The sequence below is a fragment of the Neofelis nebulosa genome, chromosome 3 (genome assembly GCF_028018385.1).
Source record: "Neofelis nebulosa isolate mNeoNeb1 chromosome 3, mNeoNeb1.pri, whole genome shotgun sequence".
Classification (NCBI taxonomy): Eukaryota; Metazoa; Chordata; class Mammalia; order Carnivora; family Felidae; genus Neofelis; species Neofelis nebulosa.
In genome coordinates this window covers 171,156,651-171,169,072 of record NC_080784.1, presented here as the reverse complement: position 1 = coordinate 171,169,072, position 12,422 = coordinate 171,156,651, and the positions used below count along the sequence as shown (strand labels likewise).

The 12,422-nt window shown below is 39.3% G+C and overlaps 1 protein-coding gene across 2 annotated transcripts in view; it reads left to right on the top strand.

The window, feature by feature from the left end:
* GRXCR1 (glutaredoxin and cysteine rich domain containing 1) overlaps positions 1–12,422 on the top strand; it is a 316,157-nt gene that overhangs the window by 244,645 nt on the left and 59,090 nt on the right. The window contains exon 4 of one of the 2 annotated variants that reach the window (XR_009259609.1): positions 12,006–12,137. Coding sequence is in view for 1 of the 2 variants with exons in the window: in XM_058722726.1 (XP_058578709.1) it covers positions 12,006–12,248 (243 nt within the window). In the remaining variant the exon portion in view is untranslated. Of the gene's footprint in view, positions 1–12,005; positions 12,249–12,422 lie in introns of those variants that run through there. The other variant, XM_058722726.1, reaches the window with a different exon arrangement.

The following is a 12,422-nucleotide window of genomic DNA, read 5'->3' as shown; positions in this document are numbered from 1 at the left end:
TTCTGTGGGATTCATGGGCTTCACAATTTAGTTACTTTTATTAAGGCAACCTGATTTGGGGAAATTTGAGAAGACATGGAAAAGCAACATTTTCTTGCCTTTGAAATCTTACAGTTATTTGTTTACCTCTTTGAAGCTGTGCTGAAAAATTAGTCAGTTGCTTTTGTGGAGAACACAGACAAATTCAACCTCTGGCTTTATGCAGAAATTTTAAACATTTTCATTTGTGTTTTCCTTTTCATGTAACACAAAGTACCTCCCTCATTTTGTCATGCTTAGCATCTGGTTTTTTAGAGCAATTTCTAAGGCTTGTTTGGAGGAAGCAAAGCATATTTTTAAGTAAAAGGTAGAAAAGGGAGACAAAGCACACTGGTTAGATAAGGATCAGACAAATCTTATTTTTCTTTCTTTTGAAAGTTTCTTTATTTTGAAAGAGAGAAAGCATGAGTGGGGGAGGGGCAGAGATAGAGGAAGACAGAATCCCAAGCAGGCTTCACACTGTCAGTGCAGAGCCTGATGCGGGGCTCAGACTCATGAACTGTGAGATCATGACCTGAGCTGAAATTGAGAGTTGGCTGCTTCACCAACTGAGCCACCCAGGCGCCTGACTTTTTTTGTTGTTGTTGTTTTGTTTTTTGTTCTTGCTTCTTTTTAAATATCCTTTCCATTTCTTCAGTAGCAACTTGGAGAAAGTTCTACTCACAAGTGATTGTGTCGAAGGTCTTAGAAGAACAAGGTGTTTCATACCTACCTTACTAGAATTACCTTATTTTGTGTTTATAAAGCAAGTTGCTAAGCACAATGAGGAAGATATAGTTCAATAACCATAAGTTTGAGCATATTCTTGATATTGCAATACCTTTGTCCAAGTTGGACTAAATGATCTCCATTTTCCTTTCTGTTTTAAGATTGTATAACTCGAAGTCCTTTATTCCTGTACCTATGATCCAGTACCTTAAAACTATCTATCTATACTAGGCAGAATAGTGGTTTCCCACCATCACCCCCATCCTGTCAAAGGTGTTTATGTCCCAATTCCTGGAAACTGTGAATATGTTACCTGACAGCAAAAAGGACTTTTCAGATGTAATTAAGTTAGAGATCTTGAGATGGGAAGATTATCTTGGATTATTGGATGGGCCCAATGTCATCACAAGGGTACTTACAATGGGGAGGCACAGGGCACCTTGATGGTTCAGTCCGTTGAGCATCTGACCCTTAATTTCAGCTCAGGTCATGATCCCAGGAGCTTGCTTGAGGTTGTCTCTCCCCCTCTCCCTCTGCCCCTCTACCTTGCTTACCCTCTATCTATCTCAAAAAGAAAAAAAAAAAAAAAGAGGCACAAAAGTCAGTGAGGAGATGTGGCAATGAAAGTAGAGACTGTTACACTATACTTTGAAGATGGAGGAAGAGACCAAGATCAAGGAATGCAGGTGACCCCTAGACCCTGGGAAGGGGAAGCTAATGGATTTTTCCCTAGAGCCTTAGTGAGAGCATAGCCCTCCTGACACCTTGATTTATGCCCAGTCCCATTTGGAACTTCTGACTTTCAGAATTGCAAGGCAATATATTTTTGTTGTTTTAAGCCACTCACTATGTTTGTGGTAATTTTTTACAGCAGCCCTAGGAAACTAATATACTATGTATCTAAAATCCATATATATATATATATATATATATATATATATATATATATATATATGAAACTTTAGGATTCATAAATCCTTTATCTCTCCCTCTAATATTTTGTTCTCTACGGGATGAAATGGGATATAGATACACTCAAGCAGAGTCAGTACATGGCCAATAGCACCATGTAAAGATTTGAGTTCTATGATTTACTCAGATCAAATACTAGCTCCATCATTTGCTAGATTTCTGGCTTTAGACTTGTCACATACTTCTCTGTGTCTCAGTTTCCTCCCCTGAAAAGTTAGGATAATGATAGTGCCTCTGTTCCTTATAGAATTGAAGGACTCAATGCTCAAAAAAAAATACATATATCAGCTTCATGTGGCAACTTCCAAGCTTTCCATAAGTACTCTCCAGCAGTTTCTTCTCCTGTGTGCAGTGTTTGGAATCTGGAGAAGAGCATACCTAGGTGAGGTTGGAATCATGACAATCAGAATAGTCAGGAGGACATAAGAGTTAAACCTGGATACCCCAGGAGGAGGCAGGAATAAGGATTTGCCTGGGGCTGGTTCCAATTTTCTCGACTTCTGAGTTTTCACTGCCTTTGTTGCTCTTGGTTTTCAATCTATTCTGGGAATTCCACAGAGACTAAGATCACTTCTCTTCATCACACTGATATTTCTGAAACCATGAAGCTGAGATGAGATGCAGGTATTATAACCTCTAAAGGAGATTCCTGTCACATCCCAACCCATTAAAAGGGATTGATCTCATTTAGCTGATTATTCAGCCTTTTTTTTTTTGATGTAGAAAACTGAGGAAGATTTTAATCTTTCATTGTTTGATTTTGATTTATTTATGATATGTATATATTTGGGAGAACAGAAGAAAAAGGGCACCTATACCTTTAAGAAAGAGTGCCAGGTTTTTGTGAAGTAAAAAGATGAAAGGCATTAGGAAAATGGTGAAGGCACTCTACCCACTTATTATTCTGATGTTCTTGTTCAACACTTTCATCTCTTCTGGTTTTGCAATGTGAATTTTTCAGAGGATGAGAGGGAAAGTTTTTTTTTGTTTTTTTTTTTTTCCCCCACTGTCTCCATTTGCAGGATGTTCCTAATTCAGTTGCTGCCTGGCTTCTCAGTGTTGTAAAGCACATCACCCGGGATTGGATGTTCCTGAATGTGATTTTGGCACTCACCTTGATGGCAGTTTTATCTGCAGAGATGAGCAGAATAACAAAGGCCAATAAATAATATTTCTGACGATGTCTGTAGAAACCAAAATATTCATATGGGAGGAGAAATTTGGTTTGGTAGGAAGGTGGTTTCCATTAGAGGCTTGTTCCTTTTCTCTCAACTGGATGGCTGGGCAGTGATGACAGCTGCTGTGTTTGTAAAGTATTATAATTTACAGTGTGTCTTCAGGTGCATTTTACATATGATTCTACAACTCCTTTGTCAGCTGGATTATATCTATTCCCATATTAGAGAAGAGAAAAACTGGTTCCAGAAAAGTAAACTGATTTCCCTAAGTTCTTGCAGCTACTAAGTGCCAAAGCATTGGCTCAAGATGGGTTCCCTCCCCCACTACATGTTGCTTCCCCCCAAAAGTTGATTCAAGTAAATAAACTGTGAGTCTCAGTTTCCTCCCATATAAGGTGTGTGTACAGACTCACTAGACTGGATGCAGCATCACAAGCTCTGAATGAAAGAAGCAATGCAGGTAATGTTAATGCAAGAAATTGTCTAGATCTAAGGGAATGACATTCATTACACGCAGCACAGGAGACATATGCCACTAAAGAGGGTAGCTGCCACCAAGCTTCAGTTGCTGTTTTTGTACAAGAATGCAACAAAACTAATGTTGTCAGATTCTGTTTTTTGAAGAACAGACAAAAATCTATATTTTCAAGTGAAACATCCCCGTGCTTGATTAATACAAAGTTGGCAGAATTGAGACATTTTTCTAAGGTCTCTATGGCGGAGGAGTGGGCACCTTCATTTTCATTAACTCAGATGTGCTATGAAATCAACATTGTTTCAGCTTAACTTTCTGGAAAAATACATTTTTGTTTGTTTGGTATGAAGGATTCATTGGGTTCATTGACTTTTCAGTTAATGTCTAGGCCAACTCAATAATTGATTTGGACAAGTAGATAATTCCTGAGGTAATAACTGAAATTCATTAACTTATATGGTCTTAGAGCATTACAAAAACAGAAAACACACTCTTCAGAAATCTTTGCATGCAAAGATTGTGCCCATGCATTTCTTTCATGCCACCAAGGGGACACCCAGAGTTAGAAAGGAGGGATTTTTATGGCATCTGATGTATATGGTCTGCTTTGTTGTTTTCACTCTTAGAATTGATGGTGCATCCAAACAAATGTAACTGGAAATTTAACTCATTAAAAAGATTTAATTTTTGATCATTGTGTAAATATGAGGTTTAACTTTGCCATTCAGGCTTATGAGGCTGATGGCATGTGAATTTGGACTTGGTGTTCCATGAAAGGGAGGTATGCGCAAAGTGACCTCCAAACGCTGAAGGAGATGGGAAACTGAAGAAAAAGGCAGATAAGTCCAACTTGATAAGAAATGGCTTATTAAGGGGATTTATGGACAGCAGTCTTGGGGTTCTGCCCAAGATGAGGAGATGTCCACAACCCCACTTCCTGTAAGACCTGCTTTTGTCTCCTAGAGGCTGGGAGTACTGATGAGGAACAACTGGGGGGAAATGTTTGAGAATAGTTGTGGGTCATAGTCATAGCTCCAGGGCAGATCAAGAACACTATGCCTCAAGGGTGTACTTAAGGGTTATTATGTGTGTGATTAAATAAAAAGAAAGAATGTGGAGGGGGGGATGCTGTGCTCAAGGCTTCAGGTCTCTGAGTGGTTATCATGGCGGAATTGTCCAAGATGAAGTTAGTCTGATTCACAAAGTTGGTTATAATGATGGGGGTGATAGTGCTGTTGGTGGTGTGTGTCGATAACGTTTTATAATAATGGTAATACTAATAATCAAAAGGTAACATTTATTGAGTGTTTATTATGCATCAGGGTTCATACCAAGGGCTTTTCTATTCAGTAAATCATTGAATCCGAAAACATCCTCATGAAGGAGGCATTTGTGTCCCTATTTTATAGATAAGAAAAACTCAAATTTGAAGAGATTAAATAACTGTCCAAGAATGTACAGTTTTTAAGAGGCAAATTCAAACTAAGTTCTAATTAAATGTGTGGGAAACAGGCCAGAAGGCACTTATTGAGCATCTACGACGTACCGGGTCATATTTTTGGTTCCTAATTCTTGTAAACAAAACTACAAAACTTAGTTCCTGCTTTGGCAGGGTAATATTTTATTTGGGGGGAACAGACAGCAAATCAATAACCAAACACAAGGTAATGTCTAGCAGTGCTAGGTACTATAAAGGAAAGAATTGGGTATGAAGGTAGAGGGCCCATTTTCCATATGATGATGGGTGAAGGTCTGTGTAAAGCAATGACATCCAGCCAGAGATAGTAGAATGAAGTGGAGGGATGAGTGAGGGGAATTTCTAGGACTGTCCCTGTGACAGTTCGTCCATGGTATATTTAATCACTCAGTTCTAGAACAGTATGGCCCATTGGTTGGGTGTATTTAAGAGGGGTATATAGTATCTTCCTGTGGCAAAAGCAAGGACTTAGGAGGCAGACCCAGGTTAAAATTTTGGTTCTGTTCCTTTTTTCCTGAGGTATTTGGGCACCTTAAGTTTATTCTAAGCTTTAGTTTCCTTATTTGTAAAGCTTGAATTATAATCCTTATCTCTTGATAAATGAAAGTTCTACATGTAAAGCCCCAAGAACTACATATCTATGCAGTCATACAGTAACTAATAATTATTATAATTATTTTTATAATCTGTGTCTTATAAAGGGACACAGAGAAGTTCCCTGGGGGGTGCATCTCAGAACATGCATATAGCTATAGGGATTTACAGAATAGCATAGAGAGGGAGGGGGAGAGAGAGAGACAGAGACAGAGAGAGAGAGAAAGAAAGAGATATAAAATTCTCATCCTTTACAAAGGCCCACAGCCCTGCTTCCACAGGCAAGCACCTGCTCTTTAAAATGACAGCTCCAGGGGGCACCTGGGTGACTCAGTTGCTTAAACATCTGACTCTTCATCTCAGTTCAGGTCATGATCTTGGGGTTGTGAGTTCCAGCACTGCATTGCAGTGCTCTGTGCTGGGCATGAAGCATACTTAAAAAATAAGAAAGAAAGAAAGAAAGAAAGAAAGAAAGAAAGAAAGAAAGAAAGAAAGAAAGAAAGAAAGAAAGAAAGGAAGGAAGGAAGGAAGGAAGGAAGGAAGGAAGGAAGGAAGGAAGGAAGGAAGGAAGGAAGGAAGGAAGAAAGAAAGAAAGGAAAAGAAAGAAAGAAAGAAAGAAAGAAAGAAAGAAAGAAAGAAAGAAAAGAAAGAAAGAAAGAAAGGAAAAGAAAGAAAGAAAGAAAGAAAGAAAGGAAGGAAGGAAGAAAAAGAAAGAGAGGAAGAAAGAAAGAAAGAAAGAAAGAAAGAAAGAAAGAAAAAGAAAGAGAGGAAGGGAGGAAGGGAGGAAGGGAGGAAAGGAGGAAAGGAGAAAGAGAGAAAGAGAGAAAGAGAGAAAGAAAGAGAGAGAGAAAGAGAGAGAGAAAGAGAGAGAGAAAGAGAAAGAAAGAGAGAAAGAAAGAAAGAAAGGAGGAAGGAAGGAAGGAAGGAAGGAAGGAAGGAAGGAAGGAAGGAAGGAAGGAAGGAAGAAAGAAAGAAAGAAAGAAAGAAAGAAAGAAAGAAAGAAAGAAAGAAAGAAAGAAAGAAAGAAAGAAAGAAAGAAAGAAAACGGTGTTTCCTGGAGCCAGTTTCGCCCATTGCCTGCTAATCAAAAAGTCTGTCTGAGTCTAGTCCCAGTTTACCTTCTGACATGCTGTGTGGCTCTAAACTAATCATTTCACCTCTTTGTTCTCAGGTAGAGGAGGAAAGATCTCTACACCTTCCCCATCTCCAAGGAATATCTTCAGACTGAAACAAGAAAGTTTAAAATGCCCCTCTTGTGATGTTACTTCCTGTTACATGTGTGAACATAATTAGGAAAGAGTTAAACCTCTTTAAATCACGAACATTTCTCACAGGTGATGAATTAGGTCTATAGCCATCTGTGTTTGGGCAACAGCTTTATCCTGGGGAGATAGTAATGAAACCAGAGGATCATTTGGTGGTTCATCTTGGCTCAGTGGAAACACGTGGATTTTGGAAAGATGTGCATCTGGTTCCAGTTTTCTAAATTACTGAATTTTGATTCTGTCACCCTGTTTAGGACACTTATCCTCTCTGAGCCTAGCTTTCTCAGTCTACAAATAAAGCAGGCAATAACAAAGTGTAAGTGATTGTAAGGATTAAATGAATGTAAAGTTCTAGCATTCTATCCGCCATTGATGTTTAAAATGTTACTTTTTGGTTTTGGTTTTTATTTTTGTTTAAGACCTGAATTCCTGGAGGTGTCTGGGGGCCCCTATTTCAGGAGGCCTTTTTAAACCATTGCCAGGCTGGACAGGCAAAGGGTCAAATGGAAATAACCTACTGGATTACCTCCAGCCTGAGGAGCTGGGTCTGCTCCAGGGATCCTCTGTCAGGGAGCGGTGGCGACTAATTCTTGGCCTGAATTCCAGTGGCAGCTCCTGTGGGCATGGGGGCTTCAGTGGGCATGGGGGCTCCAGAATTGCCCCAAGATGATGAAGTAACTGGAATACTACAATTTCACAGTGGCTCTTGCAAGGCAGGTGCAGGTTGAGGACATAAATTGGCTATTGCGTAACCTCTATGTCTTGGTGCGTAGCAATTTCCGTCCCTTGCCAACATATCTGCATTTGCTGCAGGCTCTGGTGAGGCTTCAGGTCACTCCTAAGATTCATCTGTTTAATCGTGGAAGGGAAGAAGTGGCCTGCCTTTATGATATCTAGGTCGGCTCTCTCAAAACAAGCAGGCTGCAAATCCCAATGGCTTCTCAGCACTGTCTCAGATGCATCCATCTTCATTACACTATTCCCATGGTAACCCCTAGAAGGGAGAAGAAGGACAGTAACCACTGAGCGGCTATTTTAGATTTCTGGCCAGATGCTTTGACAAATCTGTTGAGGGACAGAAAATGACACAAATGTAGAAGAGGATTTTTTTTTTTTTTTTTTTTTTTTTTTTTTGCCAAAGACAATATCATTAAATTCATCTTATAAAACTGGAAAAGACTTTGGGAAATCATTCAACCTACTTCTACCTCTAGGAAGATCTACTTCAAATCATACCCCCAAAAATTGTTCAATAAGGTCTTTTTAGAACACTTTCCTTAACAGCTTATTCCAATAGATAACCAAATTTCCTACCCTCATTTTATCCTCGTATTCAGTCTCAGTTCTCAAGACCAAGGGAGTTGGGAATAAGACTGAGTATGATTGCTCCAGTTGTGGGCTACACAGCCCTGAAGGAATCATTCATTTAGACCCTGCTATACACATTCTGTGCAACTATCTGCACTCGCCCTGCTGCACTTACTTTTTTTTTATGTAAATTCCTCCCTTCTTCCTTAAAAACCTTCAGGAATTTCCCATTGCTCTGAGGTTGAAGCTCACAGATCTTTAAGGTGGTTATAAAGGTACAACATGATATAGATCCTGCATACCTGTCCAGAATCATCAGTACTACTGTAGTTCTCTTTCTTTGTGTTTTGGCAAAAGACTTTCTTTTTTTTTTATTTTTAAATTTTTAATGTTTATTTATTTTTGAGTGAGAGAGGGAGAGATAGAGCACAAGCTGGGGAGGGGGAGAGGGAGACAAAGAATCCAAAGCAGGCTCCAGGCTCAGAGCTGTCAACACAGAGCCCGACGCAGGGCTTGAACTCACAAACCCTGAGATCATGACCTGAGCTGAAGTCAGACACCTAACCGACCGAGTAGCCCAGGTGTCCCAAAAGACCTTCTTTCAGAGTCTCAAACATGCCGTCTTCCTCCCATCTCAAGGTCTTTGCACTTACCTATAATACTTTACCCCATGCTTTCTTACCTACTTAATTTCTCTAACTCCTTCTTGTCCTTCAGAGCAGAGCTCAAATATCAGAAAACACTTTCTCAAACTCTGAAACAAGAAAAGGCACATCTTCAGTAGCCTCTGATAACAACTTGTGCATTTCCTTTCCAACACTTAACAGTTTGTGAATCTGTATTTATTTATGTAAATAAAAGAAAAACTATGAGCTTCAGGTTGTTAGGGAACAATATTGTTTGTTTACCATTATATATCTAGTACCTTAGCACCATGTTTGGCAAATAAATGATTCTAGTAACTGAATGAATGACTAGCGGTTATTTTAAAGGAACATAAACTCAGTTTCTCCGTCAGGTCAAGCTGTCAGTGTGATTGCACTGGGGCTCCTTAAAATGTAATATGAATCCAAATTCCCCAGAGAACTTGTTAAAATGCAGATTCTGACTCAGCAGATCTAGGGTGAAGCCTTTTTTCTGCATTTCCAACTGGTATCTAACTAGTAGAACTTGGTTGCACATTGGAATCACCTTCAGAGCTCTAAAAAAAAAAATCACAGTTCTGAGATTTTCACTCCTGGTGATTCGGATTTAATTATTATGTACTTGGCCTGGGCTTTGGGCATTTTTAAAAACTCCCCAATTTATTCTAATATCCAACACATTTGGAGATCCATTGATTGCAGGTGAAGCTCATTCTCAACGGGAGGTAAAGTGATATCTTTGTTTCCTTTTACATTAAACAGCATCCAACATGGCCACTAATAGGGGTCCATCTTATTACTACTTTTTAAATGCGTGTCCCTTAGAGACACACAGAGACACACAGAGAAGTGGTACAGGCAAAGAGAATCCTATGTGAGCTGGTTACTGTGACAGCAGAATGGTCCGATCTTAAACTCTCCCACCTCTACTCATGGGGAAAATGTATGTCTTCTCAAATATTTCAAAAGTTAAGTGTAGCTACTGAAAAAAGTGGAACATGTTGGTGGAATCAAATGTGGATCTAGCAGCCTTGCAGCCCGAGGAACAATGCATACTTACGCACATAATGTCATCAGAGAAAAGGGACCCTGAGTGCAATTCCAGGAGCTGCAGTAATTTGTCGTGAGTTTCTTGATTCCCTACTTGCCCATAACCATGAACATGAAGATAAAACCAATGCTTCTTCATCTAGAGCATAGTAACAATCCCCCTTTCTTGTCATTAACTCCACTCATTTTTTTCCCACTGATTCATTCTTGTTTGTGTTTTTAATCTTACAAATCGCACAATGTGGAGTGTAATACTGTGTAACTGAGCACAGTAGTACATGTCAAGCCCTACACTAGTTGTTTTCATTTTCTTGGTTAGTCTCCTCAGCAAACCTGCTAGGTAGATCACATTTGACAGTTGACAAAACTTACTAGTTTGAGGCTTACTAGTTCATTAGCTTCTCCAAAACACAAAGATGGCCAGTGGCAGAGTCTAGATGTATCTAATGTTTCTCTACTCCAGTATTAATTAACAGTGTATAGGCCAAATTCAGCCTTCAAATATTGTGGTCCACATGGTCTGAATACATTTTTAATGAGGGTCTGGCATTTAGAAAGAATAAAATTTTCCATAAAACGCCAGATTTTGGGGTACCTGGGTGGCTCAGTCGGTTAAGTGTCCAACTCTTGATTTCAGCTCAGGTCATGATCTCATGGTTCATGGGATCAAGCCCTGCATCTGCCTCTGTGCTGACAGTGTGAAGCCTGCTTGGGATTTTCTCTCTCCCTATCTTTCTGCCCCTCCCCTGCTCATGCTCTCTCTGTCTCTCTTAAATAAATAAATAAATAAATAAATAACCTAAAAAAATCAGATTTCAAGCTTATATTTAAGATAATCATGTCATAAATTAATTAATTAATTAATTAAACAATCATGTCTGACAACAGTGAGTAACGTGCCTGACAGCCTGAAGCTTGCCTAAAGCTGAGTGACATTTTTTATCTTCCAGATGACTTTTTACCTCTCACTAATATCTCTTTTATTTCTGGTCTGGCCCAGCATTTATGACACCTGTTTGGTCCCCCCAAGTCTCTGGGTTTTCAGCTTAGCGCGTAAACTCTATTGAGGGAAGCAGTGATTCTTTCATCCCTGATATATTGTGTCATCAGGAAAAAATGTCCTCTTTCTTGGTGAGGTGGACATCATTGCCTTGCCATCTTAATGACTTTAGACCTTTTTAGGACTATGTGTACATTCACCTCCGATGCACTGTTCTGACTTCTTTGAATACAAAGTGGTGGAGCTTAGTATCCTACCTTCTGATTCTAGCATTTAGTTGTCTGGACTGGTTTCCAATCAAAGTTTTGCCTTAACAGGGGTTTGTAAGTTACGTCCTTGTGTTTCAACGACTGTGGCCCAATGAAAACTCACGTATCCCTTGGTCTCATGGTATAGTTGTATTTTGTTTAATCTCCTTCAAGGAAGACTGTGACAAGGAAGAAGAGGATCTTTCCTAATGTTGTCAGGGCCTATGTTGTGTGGCCCTAGCAGTACTGGGCAGGTTTTCTCAGGAATGCAGTCACTGACTTCAGATGTAGCAGGAAATATAGAAGACAAGATTCACACACAGAGAATCGTCTTGCTTGTGAGAGTTGCTTGCCTCTGTTGTAGTGTACCTGTTTCCTTCCTTCCTTTCCATGTCTGGCTCTGACCCGCTGGCCACTATGGTGTTGGTTTCTATGCACTCCCTCTGGGTCACTGCAGAGCTTTCTCGCTGCACATTGGAGCTCTGTTGCTCAACAGAGTGCATGCACATTTGCTGTGCCACTTAAACCTCAGAACAATCCTATGATACACATCTTGTTATTTCCAGGAAATAGTGGCCCGAAGACCATAAACTTTGTCAAATTGATAAGTGGGAGGATTTTCAAATGGTGAAATACTAACCTTGACTGTTCTGTCACATTTTTTACTTTGGGTTTAAGAGGCAGATCTGGTAATTGAAAAATGTCTACAAAACACAAGAGAGATCATTCAATCATTCCTTATCTTACCACACGGTATGCCATGTGAGACATCATCAATTGAAGATATACCATTATTTGATTTGCCACTGATAACAAAAAAACCACTGTGAATTAAATTATGCCATTTAAATTATGTTGATTATTATCCACTTTTTAATTACAGATTTTCTAACATAAAAACATGTATTAGAATTGACAAATATGGCACTTCAACTTTACTGCATACTTTTAATGTATAACACACTGAAATGCTAATTGTCTTAAAATAATAAGATGTAAGAAAGTAAATGCAAATATTGACACTATACTACAATGTTTTTTCTTCAGCAACCATCAACTGACCTAGAATTTGACCGTGTAGTGATTTATACCACTTGCCTTCGTGTTGTACGAACAACCTTTGAAAGATGTGAACTGGTTAGAAAGATCTTCCAAAACCATCGAGTAAAATTTGAAGAGAAAAACATAGCTTTGAACGGTGACTATGGAAAAGAGCTAGATGAGCGATGCCGGCGTGTTTCTGAAGCTCCTTCCCTCCCTGTGGTGTTCATCGATGGCCATTACCTTGGGGTAAGTACTCCGCAAAGGAAAATCTTCTTTTTTATTGAACCCAACCAGCATTGTTAGAAATCTATAAGCCTATGACAAGGCAACTTGCAACATAACTCCTGGGACATTTGCTATTTTTTTGGAGTTCAAACCAAAGGAATTGAAGCACTTATTTCTGTCCCAAATGATGTGTTG